Source organism: Hydra vulgaris, chromosome 12 (assembly GCF_038396675.1).
Source record: "Hydra vulgaris chromosome 12, alternate assembly HydraT2T_AEP".
NCBI classification, from domain to species: Eukaryota; Metazoa; Cnidaria; class Hydrozoa; order Anthoathecata; family Hydridae; genus Hydra; species Hydra vulgaris.
The window spans coordinates 32382955-32400970 of NC_088931.1; the positions used below are offsets into that span (position 1 = coordinate 32382955).

General features: G+C 29.0%; 1 protein-coding gene across 1 annotated transcript; it reads left to right on the top strand.

Annotated features, from left to right (window-relative positions):
• Positions 1–39: 39 nt before the first annotated feature.
• On the top strand, positions 40–1077 carry LOC136088070 (uncharacterized). Its single transcript, XM_065811724.1, has one exon. It carries the CDS (start codon positions 40–42, stop codon positions 1075–1077), a length of 1038 nt encoding a protein of 345 aa, XP_065667796.1.
• The last annotated feature ends 16939 nt before the right edge of the window (positions 1078–18016 follow it).

Here is an 18016-nt window from a genome sequence, read left to right on the forward strand (position 1 = left end):
AGGGAAGTCTTAAAATTCAAAAGAAGAGTGTATTGTAAAATGTTCTTCGAGGAACAGAAAAGGAACCAGAAAGATAATGATACAAAGAGTAATTTAAAACATCTGTTTACTAGACCTAATCCCAATTGGACACCACCAACTGATAAAAATGAAAAACTCAAAAGATTCTTCACGATAATTGATAAAGAAACCAACAAAATCTTGGCCACTCAAAAGATAGATAATGATTATAACATGACAAAAGCAGAATACAACGCAATGGACGATCTAAGCAAGGATAACAACATAGTAATTAAAAGAACTGACAAAGGAGGAGGAACATGCATCATAGATTACATAGAATATGAGAAAAAAGTACTGTTAATGCTTCAAGATAAAAACACCTATGATGAGTTGAAAGAGAACCCAACCAACAGCATAGCGTTGGAAGTTACACGGGAAATCAACCACATGAAGAACATCCTGATAATTACAGAAAAGTTAGAAAATTTTATGCGCCCAGTCGCTGACGTAAGGACACCTCTTTTCTACGGCCTACCCAAAATTCACAAAGAAGGAGTTCCTCTAAGACCAATCGTCGCGGGGTGCGAAGGACCCACAGATAACATATTAGAATATGTTGTTAAATATCTACAACCCATGGCTGAATCTCTTTCAGCCTATTTCAAAGACACCACACAACTCTTAAAGATATTATCTAATTATCCGGTACCATCAAATAATTACCTACTAATTACAGCCGATGTAGTTTCCCTTTATACAAACATCCCACATGAGGATGGCATTAATGCTGTAGAGGAATTTATACGTAATCGCTGGCAATTACTTAAACACCCAGAAAACCTCCCACCTATCATACCAACAACTCATTTTAGTAGACTACTAAGATTATTCCTTACAAATAGCACATTTATGTTTGGGTCCAGAAACTTTCGACAAAAATTTGGAACCTCCATGGGTACGAGAATGGCTCCCCCGTACGCCAACATCTTCATGGGTGTATTGGATGAAAATATTTGTCCAAATTTGGAAAAAATATTGTTGTATATAAAAGATTTATTGATGACATATTTATGATCTTTGATGGTACCACTGAAGAATTAAACGATCTCAAGGAATACATGAATAAGGTTCACAAAAACATTAAGTTCACATTTAACAGCTCACCTACATCAATAAACTTCATGGATTTAATACTGGACGTAAACATTGATAAAACCCCCACCTCGCGACTGTATAAAAAACCTACCGATACTTATTAAACTTTCGTTCCAATCACCTAAAACACCAAAAGATAGATATCATTTATAGCCAAGCCCTAAGATATATTAGAGTAATCTCCGGAGAAACCAATCTGGTTAGTGAATTGAAGAATTTAGCCAAAACACTTGTAGTTAAGGGATATCCGCTAATGATTACAAACCACCAAATAAATAAAGCCCTGTTGGAAACCCAAAATGAGCTAATCCACGGAGGTAATTTGGATCCAATTAAGAACAAGTTAAAGATTCACTCGACCAATGATATTCCAATAGTACTCCCATACAATACACTGGCAAAGAAATTATGAGAATGATCAGTAAACACTGGAGTATAATAAAGAAGGACCAGTCGCTGTACAAAAGGTTGAGTAATCAACCACTCAAAATCTTCACGAACCAGAGGTCGCTTGGAGATCTATTAATCCATTCAAAACATAATGAAATTACTCGTTAAAAAACTAAAGAGGTTTCGTATAACTAAAAGTATTAATATAAAAAAAAAAATTAAAAATAAAAATAAAAAATGGCTAGTTGTATATAAATGAAATTGACATAATATTAATTTGTGATCACTAATATTATGTTTCTATAATTAATACTTCTATTATTACGAAATATATAAAACATTTATTTTCAATTTTTCTGTAGAACACCCCTAAAAATATCTCGGTAGCCATTGGTTGTACTAAAGAAAACGGCCCCATCTTAATTCCTAATATAAAAAGTAAAAGAAGAAGACCGAGCTCAAACTTTAGAAAAGCAGCAAAAAGTCGGCTTGATCAATCAATCGGCTTATCAACTGTAGCACTCTGCACACCGGTCAAACAAATTGATAAAGAAAGAGAAATTAGAGTATCTATGGCAGCCTTTTTACAAGATGAAGAAATTAAAAAAAGAGCCGAAAAAGTAAAAGAGAAAGGAAAAGAGCAAAAACAGATGATACAAGAAGATACGACGGCAGAAGTAAATGAAACACTAGTTTTTTTGCCAGAAAATCTTGAAACATTTCTGAACGAACATTTTAATGATATTTTAAAATAGTAGAATAATTTGAATAAAAAATGCTTAATTTAATACCCAGCTTGAATTTATTATTTGTGTGGCTAAGTATTTTCAAATAATTATTGCCCTATCGCTTAGTTGATTAGGTTGTTCGTGTATATTCGCGCATTTTTTAGTGTACTGTACATTGCTAAAAACAATTGCTAAAACATTGCGACAAACAAATGATGGTTCAGGCCGTTTGAAACTAATTTTACCCAATTTAAAGTTAAACCTTGCAGTTTCTGGACTTAAATTTATTTACCTAGGGAGCTCTCTTTAATAAATTTTGTAGTGCGTCAGGGACCTAAGAGACAGTTGGATGTATAACTTTGTTTTTCTCTGTTTCATTATGGTGGTCGGTTTACACTAATAATATTATTCATTTTCTCTCTTCCCTCATAACTGTTTCAAAAGTATCTTTTGCTGACTGTTTTCTGGAACTTTCTACTTACCCTTTAAAATACACTTTAACCACATCATTTTCATCAACCAATCATTTTGCACTTTTATCTACCAATTGATTTGCACTTTTATTTAAAATCGCATATACATCTGTTGAAATTTGACTCAAAGAGCATATTCTCTATTGTTTCTGCTTTTCACCGTGTTACCGCAACATGTGCCATAGAGCATTGTGGTACACTTTTACGTGCGTTTTAATTATCTGCTCATTCGCGTTGCACAAACAGTCCACTTTAGTATCACAAATTTCAAAACGTTTTGCAATCAAGATATGGTAAGTTGCATGTTCATTTTTTATTTTCATTAATTTGTTTTTCAATTTTATTAGTTAATATAAGTACAAAATAAGTATTCAGCACTTACTGGGCCGTTTGGTATCATTTTTTAGATTTAGATCCTTAAGACTACCTCCTGCGCAATAAGTTCTACTTACTTTCTTAAAAGTATATCAGCACGTATCTTTTTAAAAGGGAGAGAGTTAGGGTGTTTGGCTTTACAGTAGTATGCCCTATCAAGTGTTGCAACATAAGAAGGCTTTGAAGACGTAGAAGTGGGTTTACTTGCTTGTTTTGAGGATAATATCCCGACGGGGGTTTCTAGGAATGAGCATTAAAACATTCGAAACGTCATATACCAGAATATTGAATCCTTATAAGGGTCAATACTATATCCATTTCCTGACAAGAATCTGGTAAAATACTACTTAATTTTCTATTTTAATTAACGCTGATATATTTTTATACTCTTTCTTTAAGAAAATATGCGCACACTATTAAAATTAATGTCTGTTTTTGATGTTTTTTGTGGTACATCTGCTTTATTGTAGAGCTTTATGTTTAACAAGTTAAGCTATTTTGTTATATTGTGTTAATTGGTTTATCAAATTGTGATTACCATTACGATGGCAATTATTAACAGTTGTTTTGGTTTTTGTAAATAAAATTTTAAGCAGTAAAGAAATATATACAATTAAAGTAATTTAGATATAAAGTGATCGTAAATTTTGTACTTATCTTATGGGTTCTTAAAGTTTTAATTGGGTGTTTAATATTTTTCGTCTGAGGCTGACGAGTTCGCGTTGCTTGGTGGTACACAGATTTATTCTGTTTATCGCTGTCTATGAATATAAACTAAATGTAAAACAAATATTTTTGCTATAAAGCTGCATATTTTTATAGTACAAATTTACTAAAACGATCGACTAAACGGTTAAGCTGTAATTATATCTGACATTCAAACTAATAATAAGTTTAAAACAAATATTTCCATTTAAAGAGTATTAAATAAGATGAAAATAAGTTTACATAAATTTAAATTATATATAATAATAAAGGGTATAAAACATAACCTAAATATAAAACGAAATATTCTACTAAAATGGTTTACAGGTTTTCCCTGAAAGATATACATAATAATTTAATATAAACTGAGAGAGTTTTACTACCATAAAATAAACAAATTTAATATAAACAAATTATAATTTCTTAAAAAAGTGTTGATTGAATATTTTCAATAAAACAGTATAAACGAAATTTAGATATAAACTATATAAAATTGAATATCTGCGCTAAAATGATATACATTTCATATAGCGATATGAAAGCAGACAGGTAGACTAGCGATAGCTCGGAAAATTCTCGGTAGTCATCACGTAGAAATTCAACTTGTTCGTTGAATAGAGCGATCACCTCATCTTTTATCATTGCCAGGAGCTCTTGAGCCTGCATTCCATGATCAGCTTGGACGGAATGGAAGTACTTGAGAGGAATTATGTGATACCAAGTCCCAATTACTGCGAAGTCTTGTAAATAATGTGACATCTGGAGATTTTGATGCTTTAATCTTTAGATCCGTGAAAACATGTAAAAGAATTACTTCACCAATATGACCCCGACAGCATGACCAAAGGACAGCACGTTGCAATTTATCTTGTATGACAATACAAGGAGCTGTCAAGTGGCCAGTGTTTGAGCTTGTTGTGTCAAATGTCATATTCACAATTCTATCATTACAATTCCATCGGCCATCAGCTTCATTGTTAATCAGCTATGACTTGTCCGCATGTTTGGTCTGTGGCTTTGAAATAACTTGGAGCCCCCAGCAACATAATCTGCTTAGCATCGCCCACAATCACAGTCATGCGTTCTTCTGTAATACGATGATTCCTAAGAGTTGAAGTCATTTTTCCATCCCAACGCAAAGAACACAGTTTAGGTGGTACCCAATCATCGTGGATTTTATTTGATATTGCACTTACTACCTTGAGTCGTAAACGATCAGCAGTTGCATAAGAAGCAGCAACCATAGAAACATCTCCTCCGGACTTATTTATCAATCCTTGTGTGAATTCTGCTTGTTGTGTTGGCGTCATATTCATTCGAGTTGCCAGTGACACAAGACTTGGTCGGCTAAGCACATTTGTAGGTATGAATGCTGTTGTTCCCAGTGGAAGTCTTTGCCGTTTTGAAATTTTTTGTTGCAGCTTCGAAATCACGACTTCAGATGATACCATAGCTGATTATGTTTCAATCTCACGATGTGCTCGCTTCATACACTCAATTTCTGTGGCATTTCGACATGCTCTGTCACCTTTCATTGAGTCAAGAAATGCCAGATCCATATAACAGACATTGACACTTCTAAGTTGATTGCGATGTTATTGCTTTTTAAAATGTACTGCTGCAAGTGGCTCAGAGATTTACAGTTTACATTGTTGGGGGAATATCTCGATCTGGCCTAATTACCGACACAATGAAAAATAGACCACATTTTAAAACATGGTGGCCTATGATTCATAGGTTAAACCACATAATAAGTAAATAAAGCAAAATAAAGACAAACAAATTAAATTCTAATATATTTTGAAAAATTGATATTAGAATTATGATATAACAAAACTATCTTTCTAATATGGCAATATTAAAAATGTGTTTCATCAAGAAATATTTTAGCACAGCAATGCTGACAGATAAGGCTCATTTCTCCTAAATAAATGTAATCTAGAATAGTATCACTTCTTGCTATACAATACGTTCTGATTGTCTAGCTGCATTTCGTACATTTTGAGTATTCTTGCCTATGTTATCTCTTTTATTTGTATGATAAAAACTCGTCTAATCATGTTCTAATTTAGGTATAAATTAATTTCTACTTACCGAGCAGCGTTTCTTTCATTTTGATGGCAATTAATTGTAGTGCCTAATTCTCATCATTTTACTAAATTATCAATTATTTTTAAGTTAATAGTATTTTTTTTAAAAACCTACACAAGCCTTAATCGACCATCCAAAATAAAGTTAAGAAATAAAATGAAAGTATCAAAATATTATTAGTCTAAAGTAGTAAACTTATCGACAAAGTGGTGAACATATTTACAAAATGATATGTAATATTCAAGTAAAAATCAACAAAACCTAAAATCCTCATAGCAAAGATATTATTTGGTATTAAAAACAAAAGCACAATGTTGAACCTTACTTGGTTTCTTAAACATAATGAAATTGAATAAAATTGAATAAAAAAACAAAATGCAATTACTTTACATTATATGATATATAGGTTTAAATAACCTCTACAATTTAATTTAATAGTTTATCATTTTTGGTCAAAAATTAAAAGAATTATTTATTATTGTTCAAAATAACAATTTAATTTATATTTTTTATATACACTATTAAAAAAGGTAAAATCGTTTAAAAACAAATTTAATAATCGAATTAAAATAAGAAAAAAATACACCAAATGTATTAACTGGATATCAATTTATTTATACATAATAACAAAACAAAATGAATAAAGAAAAGTATATATTTATAAAAAAATTTAATTAAATTTGCATTATCAATTACTAATTGGTAGATTAACCAACTACAAATATACTAATTATTGATGAAGCGTACTTTTTTTCCCACCACTCTCTCTCTCTCTCTCTTTCTCCTCACTTTACTTTCAACAGAATCAATACTGTATATAAAAAATGGAGGGGGAGTGGAGCTTTTACCCTTAATAAATCCCACATTTATGTTCTTTATGAGATGTGCGCCCTCTATTTGATCTGCAATAAGCTGAAAAAGCATTGTAAGATATGTCTAAAATGAAAAAAAACTACAAACCAATTTACCTGTAGCTGATGCTTTTTCTAAAGCATTGTTGAAAATAGTCAAAATCTATAAGAAAAAAAATTTATTGCAAATACAATTAGCTATTACACAAAACAACAATGACACAATAACTATCAGTACAAACAAATTTTGCAATTTATTCAGAAAATAAAATTATTTTTATCTTGATTGCAACAACTTCTTTCTTATTCAACTTTTAGCTAATGATCAACTTTATAAAATTTTGAATAATAAAAATTGACAGTTAAGAATTGAAGTTAAGACCATTTTTTTAACAGTAGACAAAGTAAACATGATATTTGGTAGAGCACCAAAGTAGAATTAAAGAAATAAAACAACTACTAAATTTGCTATGTAATGCATATTAAATCTCGAGATCTCACCTAGCCTTTCATTTTGATTACAATTCATCCCGGCTTGCCTAGCCTCATCTCTTTCATTTTGACGACGATTTATCTCAGCTTGCTTAACCGGGTTTCTTTCATTTTAAGGAAGCCTTATAGTTTCACTTCTTAAATTATTGACATAATTAAGCATTAAGGGAGTGTGTAAAAATGATGCCTAAAATAATAAAAGTTAATTTTTTATTTTTAGATTTAACTTTGAATTTTTTTTCTTAAGCTTATCTAATATACAGTGAAAGCAAATAAAACAGAGCATTATATAATAATCTAGCTATATTTTATTCTACTATTAGTCGTATTTAAATAAGATGTTCCTAAATAATTAGGCAATGTGCAAAGATAACATATTTCTATCAAGAACTTAAACTAAAGTTATAAATAAATTGATATAATCTTTTTTAACTGAGTAATGTTATATATCTAAGTTGGTTCTTATCAATTATTGACAAATATTATATGAATTTAATTAAGAAAAACAATAAAAAATACATATATATTATACATACATATATGAATTTATATTATATTTATATATATATATATATATATAAATATATATATGTATATAAATAACATTTCAATTATATTTTGGATATATATGTATGTGTTTATATATAAATATATATATATATATATATATATATATATATATATATATATATATATATATATATATATATATATATATATATATATAACAAGTCAATTTTATTTTCGAGAAAACAATTATGCAAAAAATCCTAAAAATTTAATGAAAGTTGCCAAAACTTATTTTACAACACTTTGTATACTTATCTAAAAGAAACAATGAATTTGAATTAAACATATTTAATGAAGGAAATAGAAACTTATAAATTTTTAAATTGTGAGGAGCTATTAATAAATAGGGAGTCCGTTTATTTATAAAATTTATTTATCATCAGAAGCATAAATTGTTAAAAAGAACAGAGAATATATCTTTTGAACAAATTTTATTCAAATTCAGAAAATGCAAATTGTTGACGAAAATAGATCAGAGTATAACTCTTTTCAACAAAATTTGCTTAAAAAGCAACATTATATAAATATTTGCAGTATATATCTTTTCAATAAAATTTACTTAAAATTATAAATATTTAAAAAACTATATCTTTTTAACATTGTTTTTAAACGCATCCTTTCAACAATATTTTTAACACATTTTATGATTAAACTAATTACAAACAGATTAAATGTATGTGTTTCATCATTACAGTACACCACTTTACTTACATGGACAACATTCTTGCTCTTAAAAAGCCAAGTCACATTATAGCGAAGTACACCACTTGGCTAGCAAGGTCAACAATCTTGCTGTAAACTAAGTCAAATCACAAAAATTTGAAACCATGCAAACAACATAAAACCACTTACAAACTATAAACACATATCATTATAACACATCACAAACATGGAAACACATCATATAAAAAGATATTTAAACACTCAAAGAATATTAAACCATTTAACCCTAACACATATAAACAGATAATAAATAACACATAAATATAAGAAATATATAAATTCAGAGAACTATATAAATTAGAAGCATTTATAAAATACAATCTTATTTGTTTAATGACATACCTTGTAGTAAATGTTTAACAACTTCAAAGAAACGCACGATCAAAAGAACTTTCATAGAAAGGTCATTATATACTTCATAGAAAAGAATGTAAAAGTAAGTTGTCCATTGACAAACTTTGTCACCACGAATTGTTAAACCTCCTCGATTTATGTCCGTTACAAAATTTCTATACTTAACGATTTTCATCTTAACGAATAATGTACCAAGCAATATAAACTAACGACATTTTAATATCAAAAACATTTTAATATCATCGCAATACACTTTGCAGACAAGTGGTAATTTTTGTCTTTCAATTGGCTTTGGATAAACAGAAACTTCCGTTAATTTAGACATTTTAACAATGTTTTTTGTTTCAAGCTTGTAGAAATAAATAATATTAACCCACCATGCTATTTTTTTTTTCTCCGTCAATATAAAATTTAAGTTCTTGAGTTTTTTCTGTGATCGTGTTATTGATGATACTTTTTGATAAATGAAGATAGTCAAATAAATAAAAATATTGTCTCAGTACACCATGCTTCTTTTTTTTCAAAAAAGTAATAAAACTTCTGATAACCATTACAGACAATAGCAACAACATTGCCCCCATTATTTTTAATTGCATTAAGAATCAGGGTTGTCTGTTCAAAAAGAAACTCAGCATCAAGTTCTCTGACTGGTAGCATTTTTTTAAAGAAATTTTGGTTTATAAAACAAAATACAACCAAAAAGCTCTGTATTGTAATTGCTAATAGATGGGGTTTGTTAACTGGTTTACCAAATACTATGCCACCATGACACTGCAACATTGGTTTAACCTAAATCTCACCAAGAAGTAAAATGCATTTTTTTGTCTATCTATCTCTAAGATTAGAGAAAATGTCTGATATGAATGGTATCATCTAAAGATTTACAATTAGATGTAATTCTTCCTAAGGTACGTAAACTTGGAAGTTCAAAATCTTCTCTGATGCGATTGTGGGCTGATCGTGAAAGAGAAAAATACTCTAATGCTCGCACAGTTATTTTAATTGGATACTTTTTTTCCCCAATACATGTTTTACTCATTGACTAAATTTGTTGATATACGACTTCTTTTTGGGGTGTTTTTTCACTACAATTTAAAAATCTTAATGCTTCTTGGATATGGGAAAATTTGTTCATTATATAAACTCGGTTAGATGATAAAGTCATAACACTAATTTTAACTCAACAATGAAATGCTTCAAAGTGAGATCTTTATGCAAAGAAGAAATCTAGGAAAAACACTTTCCTTTAAATGTCTGAAGACTGTATATATAATATATCATTGCATAAATAATTAAAAATAGCAAAATTAAATTCATTAGTTTTTAGCTTTTCATATTAAACACTAATACTTTCTATTTTTTCTTATGAATTAAATATTGCTTACTCATCCTCTTCTTGCCAGCGAACACTATTAAGGCATTGATGTTTTTCTAAGTGGCATGGGTACAGTAGGAACTAAGCCTTGCTCTATGCAATCAAATACTGACGGAGGTCACGAGGTCTCAGCTTTCAATAATCAGTAACATTTGAATAATTTTTTGGTCAATGTCTTTTGCATACTACGGTGTAATTAGTATCAGGAACATTATCTCTTGGTATTATAACAATTCAACGTTTTCGTTCTTCAATGTTTCTTGGAAGTCTAAATATTTTAACTCTATTCTGAGCATTATAATTGCTATTGCAATTTGTTACACAACATCGACGAACCATTTTCTAAATACTAAATTAAATCCTTTACCTAATCTTTCACCTCTCAACTAACTTTTTTTATTTTATTTGGAAGTTAGTTAAAATAATGACGGGTGTTTTGTTATTGTAAATTTTATGCAAATATTAGTTTAAGCATACATATATATAAGTATATATATATATATATATATATATATATATATATATATATATATATATATATATATATATATATATATATAATATATATATATATATATATATATATATATATATATATATATATACATATATATATATATATATATATATATATATATATATATATATATATATATATATATATATCTTAAATTAACATTATCAAATAAAATTTTAAATGAAAATTATTTTGTTAATTTTATAATAATTATTTATTAATGTTATATAATTATTATTGTTACTCAAAAACCACCCCTGTATTTATTTTGTGAAACTGCTTTCTAGTTTTTCAAATATAAAACTAACTTGCCTCCAGTTTTTTACGCAAGCCGCGCGTTGGCAAGACCTTTTATATAGTAAGCCATGAGATAAACGCAAAATTTATCAAGAGTTTGGCCTTTTGAAGAGCATCGTTTTCTAGAGTCATCTTCGTCTTCTAATTTTTTAAATTAAAAGATAACAGAATAATATACTTTAAATGCAATTGAAAAAGGGCTTGAATTATTTTAGTATTGAAATGCTTGAATTAAATAAATAACTTGTCTTCAACAGTTACCATACTCATTTAAAAATAACTTAAGGTTTATTCTTTACTAAAGAAGTCATCTAATTCAAAAGTTATAAAGTTGAAAAGAACTTAAAAATCACTTTTTCACTGTGAAAGTTCTTTATTGATGATCTCTTATCTGTTCATAAAGGCATTAATTTTTTTGATTAAAGGTATTTTATTTCAAATAAATAAACTTTTTACTAGTTTTTTTTTTTTTAATTTATTTATTTAAAGTTTGTTTTTATAAACCTGATGATGGAAGAGTTATTTTTCGTGTATAACTGGAAATATTTTAAAATTAGCTGTTATTTTAATTATTTAGTTCAACTTTGGTCCTATATCAATTATCATTAAATTACTTTGTCTACTGTTAAAATATGGTTTTAACTTAGTAATCTTTATTTATTTACTATGTTAATCATTAGCTAATAGTTTAAAAATAAATTAGTTTGTCGTAAACAAGGTAATAATAATTTAGTTTTCTGGTCGAATTAAAAAATTTTTTTGCATTTACAGCTTTTATGTTTTCGTTATTTTGTGTAATAGTTAATTGTCTTTGCAACAAATGTCTTTTCTAGCAGGTTTTGACTGTTTTTAACAATGCTCTAGAAAAACATCAAAGCATTAGGTAAATTGGTTCGTAGTGTTAATATGATTTTACTTCTTTTTATTATGTCATAATTTTTTTGTTTCATTTTAGATATATTTTATAATGCTTTTTCAGCATATTGCAGAAAAATAGAGGGCCCACTTCTTATAAGGCTCATAAGATGTGGGCTTAAATTTAAGGCAAAAGTTCTCTCTCTATCACCCCCCCCCCCTCCTTTTTCTTTTTTTTTAATTTTTTTTTTAAAATAAAGTTACAGACTATTAAATAGTGTTAAAAGATGATATATGGCAAAACAAAATGGTTGAATTGCTTCGCGTGGATTCAAATCTTTTTCGTTTACACACTTTTTTTTTTTTTTTAAATCTTTTCCAATTTTTTAGGCTAGAAAGTAATACATTTTTAAAGGCCTATTGATGTTATATGCTAACATATAAAGATATTATATACTGTAACAAAATGAAGGGAGAGGGTTTTTTAAAAAGCTTTTAAAAATTTCTAAAAACAAAAAATGAAAACACCGTTAGAAATTTGTGCACATATGCAATCACATATCATGAGATACCCAAGTTACTAATGTGCTTAGTAATTAGTTAAGACGGCGCATTAAAGAGAACTTTCTTCCTTATAGAAAACAAGTTTTACATGCAAACTTTAGTTTTCTTTACAATTTGCGGGTCAAGAGTCCTTATAAGCTACAGATGGTCTGAAAAAAAGTTAATTAAAAAAAAAATAATAAGGTCCGCCCCCTGTTTTTTTTTGTTTGTTTTTTAGAAGTTTAAAGAGGTTATAAAGTATTGAACATTATTCGTTAATTCAAAACAAATATTTATATAATTTGCTTTTTTTTTTAAATTATGAAAGAAAAGTTATTAAAACGTTCGTTGAGGACTTAGCATGACCAGTGTTATACGAATCATGGTAAGTCCGTTATTTCATATATTTAAGTCATTTCATGTTTTTTGAAACTTTTTATACTGATGGTAATTAATTAACACAATTAAACAACATTTTCACTTTTTTTTTATAACTTTAAGGTGTATACAATAAGTATAATTTTTTTACAGTACATTTTGCCGCTTACTAAAAATATTTAAATAAAAAACAAGTATAGTAAAGGTCAGTGTGGATTAAATATACCAAGACCCGCATTATACGGGTTATTATGAGCTAATATATATGATTATGTTATGAGTTTAAAAAATGCTCAACTGCTTAAAAAATATACAACTTTTTTTAAGTAATTTATAATTTAAAAAATGAAACAAAAAGTTTAAAAGAAAAGATTTTATCTTTTAAAAATTTAAAAAAACTAAAATTGTAAATTCAATCAAGTTAAAATATGTCTTACTTTTATCAGACTACTTTCAAATTTGTAGAAAACAATCAGATATATATAATAAGTAACCTTGAAATTTTTCTAATCTCCAACACTTTATCAAATATTATCGCATTAAAGTTATAGGTTAGTAAATCTTATGTTCTAAAATTTCAAATATTGCGTTTTCTTCAAAAAAGAACAAATAACAAAAGAAAATCAAAAAGCAAAGAACAGTAAGACAAGACATAAAAAAAACATGTATACATACTAATTTTTACACAAAATCTAACACGTGTGATATATTTCAAAGCAGTTGTCAATATTTAACCCCAGCTCAAAATTGCTCTGCATACCGATTAGTTTCTGTAACTATCAGACTCAAAAGTTCAAGTGGAAAATAATGTTCAACAAAATTGAGGCAAGCTGGGTTTTGCCCCATACTGTCTTTTAACCACTCTTGAGTTCAGGGGAATCAATTAGATGTACAGGAACGTCCTTACTAACTTTTATCTAAGTTGACAGGGGAAGGCTCTGACTGTTATGACTGTTACGCCTATAACCACGACTTCGCACTCTACCACTACTATGCACTCTGCAATGGTTAGGTATACTACCTTGGACAGCATAATTTTGCATATTTAAATTGAATACAACATCAGCGATAGCTTCTGCATGATTAGGATCAGCAAAACCTTCAATAGAAATTCATTTATTGCATTTTATACCAGTTCCATCTCGAACACGTACTTGTCTGGTTCCTCCACCTCTTGTACGTGAGTCTTTTTTAGGAGTGGCAAAAGCCTTAATTTCGTTGTCAATTGTGCTTGACACACAAAAGCTTTTACTGTCAGGATCTTTAAATCCATCAGATAACGGCAAAGCAGAATTAGAAAAAGGAATAACAGCTTCCAATTCATCAACATTATTTTAAATGGTACTTTCAATTTTTCTTATATAACAGTAGATGTGTTGTTAATACATACACAAAATAACAGTATCTTAATATAACAATAGATATATTGTCAGTGGTGGATTAGGCACACGAGTGGCTTGAGGCCAATAACTCTGCGAGGCCCTTACAAAGTAAATCAGTTGAATACCTGGACGTTGCTATATTTGTTGCTTATTTTTATCCATGGTATATCGTTTATTTTAGACTACAATATTATAGAGAATTCCAAAGTTAAGTTAGTTCTTAGGTTTCCTTTGACATAATTATTTCTGCCATTTTATATAGCAAATGTTTCTACCACTTCACCGAAATTTATTTCATTCATTCTAATCTCCCCTTTAATTGGACACCATTAGACTCAAATAAATACAACATTTAATTTCGACATTGGGAAATGTTTCCTTTATTTATGGTCTAGTATTAACTAATTAAATTAATTTAATTAAAAAAATTAACTTAATTTAATAACTCTTTACTGTAATCTTTGTCCTTTTACAGTTCTGCAAATTTGGCGAATTGAATTTTTAGATATAGCGGAAATATGAACCATTTAATCTTTTAAACTTACTTCAATGGCGTCACTGTGAGCCATCCTGACATTTTCACATTGTTCCTTTATGGTGTCAGGGGATAAATTAGATAAATTGGTCAAAAAAACAATTTCGCCACAAACAGCAGAACACGCATCTGCATGTTGAACTAGGGTATTGATTAGACTATCGAGAATGGAAAGAAATAGGTTTCTTCTGAATTTTGTCTGACCCGAGTCCCTAGAGCATTCATCCTTTACTAATCCTTTGTTGAACTTAACTTTCTTTTCTTTCTGCTACTATCTTCTTTATAAATCTTTATTTTACCTAACATTATGCCTTGTTCCTCAAATAGGCTGAATTCTATGGGGAGTGATTCTATAAAACCTTTTAAGGAATGCAATAGAAATGCAGCTGTATTTACATCAAGTGTTGAACTTTGCAGAAGCTTGCTAGTTTTGTTCATTCTCTGAAGAATTGCATCCCAAAGCGCAGTTAAAATTCCAGTTTCTAGCATATTAAACCAATTAATTAAACCAACAGCTTCCTGCCTTGTAACAACTTTCTCTTCATTATCTTTTGAAATTGCACAAAGAGCTGAGTAAAAGTCATTTTAGCCCTATAAAAGTCCTTGTGTTGCATTAGCATGACTGGACCAACGAGTATTAGAAAGTCGCTTTGGTACTGGTATGTCTTTACTCAAATTGACAAGAAGAATATGCCAGCGATGTGACGATGCACTTAAAAACGTTTTTACATTTTGAACATAATTAAAATATTTCACAGCAGCCGGACAACAATGTATATCAGGTGATATATCAGGTGTTGAGTCAATTGAAACACTAATATTTTGCTTCCTTCATTTCATTAACTATAAAAGTTAGCACTGCTTGACCCATTAGAACATTAAGTTCTTCACAATAGTCGATAACAAGTATGACATATTCCCCCGCCCTGCGTTTCCTGTTTCCAATATGCATTGCTTTTAATGGATTACACTTTGTCACTACCTCTAAAAAACCCATCTAATTACCATTTTCATGTGGACGAGTTTTTCTACATGACCTCAAAATGGCAAACCCCTTGCAGCCAAAAACTTAATAATATCTACCACGCGCTTCTAAACTGATCTACAAAAATTCTTTCGGCTCTTAACTCCTTAATAAATGATATCGACCCTTCCAGCCAATCGCGATCGCTCTATGTTAGAGTTGCTGCTAAGTGGCACGGACTCTTCTCATGCATTTCAATGGCACGTTTGGCATTCTTCCAATCATTGAACCCATGTCTTAAGTCTGTTTGAGTAGCTGAGAGAAGCTTACAAATAAAACAATTAATCTTTCCATTTGTTGGGAAATAACAAAGTCAGGTACGGTTGGATATTTCGTTAGTTAGAGAATGTATCCGTGTAAATAATGCAGATGAACAATAACGAATCCGATTTGGATTATCATAAACCCGTTTTAACTTTTCAAAATTATCTGTTAAGTTTTGACTTTCAGCACTTCCATTCCTGATGAAGTACACTTCCACATCTTTAGAAATCCTGTATCCGTTTGATATGTGTGCTGATGTTCTTTGTCGGTTTGATTATTAATTTGTTTGACAGCAACCATAGCATTAGTATGTAACAAAGTATTTATGTTGTTGCTTGCTCCTTAATGAGACTGCGATTCTACTAATGGAAATGCTGGAATTATCCATTATTCTTGACTGTGAAAAAATCAAGTTTGGCGGTCTTCTTTAATAAATTTTCTTCGTTTTTCACTTTTTTCTGAAGCTTTTTTTCGCATTGCTGCACCGCTTTAATATGTCCGACTGAAACCAGACATTATTTAGCCACCTAAAAACGTGCAATAAAAAAATACTCACTGAATCTAAATACCATCAAACCTAATTTATCTATGTTACACAAACGTACATCAAACGACGTTTTAAACAATTTTTTTATGTAAAACAAAACTAATTGTACGATAGTAATGTTTTACTTCAATAAACTTTTGTAATTACCTAAATGAAATACTTGCACCTTTCCTTTGAATGAATTGAATCACGAGAGAAAATGCTAATGCCAGATTATTTTTGAGTTAAATTAAAAATTATTTTCTACATTGCATGTTTTCCTTAAGAAGTGATAACCTTGTTAGGTAATAAATTCGTATAATTAGACAATAAGGCTTTTGTTTTTGAAGGTTGCAGAGAAATTATATAAAAAAAATAGTATATATATTTTTTTTATTATTATTTTTTTTCTTTAAAAAAATTGAACTTTGGGCCCCCTTAAATTGTGGGGCCTGAGGCCATGGCCTCATTTGCTTTAATGATAATCCGCTACTGTGTATTGTATATATTTAATTTTACTTTTATTATGTTTAACTTTAAATAACTTAGATTTATCTTTATATAACAATAGATGTGTTGTTAATACATAGAGAGTATAACAGTAGATGTATCTTCATATAACAGTAGATGTATTGTTAATGCACATACAGAATAAAAGTAGATGTATTGTTTTCAACTTCAAATTCCATTAAATCGTCATCCTTATCATTACTAAAGTCAGAATTGCCAAGATCTGTATCTTTATTGCTATCTTCGCCACTTTCTATAAGTACAATGTAAAAATTCGCCCATGTTTGAATTTTTGTTTTTTCGCCCATATTTGAACTTTTTTTTTTGTTTACAACGCTTGTAATAACACTGCCAGAATATTCTAGTGTGGTTTTATATTTATGTGTCAGTAGAGGTTTGTAATAATTACTCAGCAAAATTTGTATGATGGTAGTAAAGGGTTAAATAATAAAAGAAAAGCTATTGCTAAACTAAGGCATTGAGATTTCAATGGCTTTAATTTGCAAAATGACGTTTAAATTTATAATCATTTTGAGCAAACTTGTAAAATTTTAATATATTGAATTAAAAGCGTAGTAGACAAAGTGAACTAAATATTAAAAAGTACTGCATCATTATTCTTATCAAAATCTATAATTATAGCAATTTAAATAAAGTACTGTTTTAAAATGAGAATAAAAATTTAATTTGAAGTTTGAGTATGATATTGAGGGAGATGATGTTGTAAGGTAACGCTGCTTTCTTTAATAGTAATATCAATCTCGTATGAAAAACATTAAACATTTTATTTCGTGGATTCGTCCTGGGACTCCTACAACCTAAGAAAAATTGTGTAAGATGCCATTACAATAGTAAACAACATCTCAGGAAGCACATCTCATCAATTATCGGAGAAAATAG

What these genes read in the sequence shown, in the direction of transcription:
- LOC136088070 (XM_065811724.1), top strand. Translation starts at nt 40, where the DNA reads ATGTTCTTCGAGGAACAGAAAAGGAACCAGAAAGATAATGATACAAAG.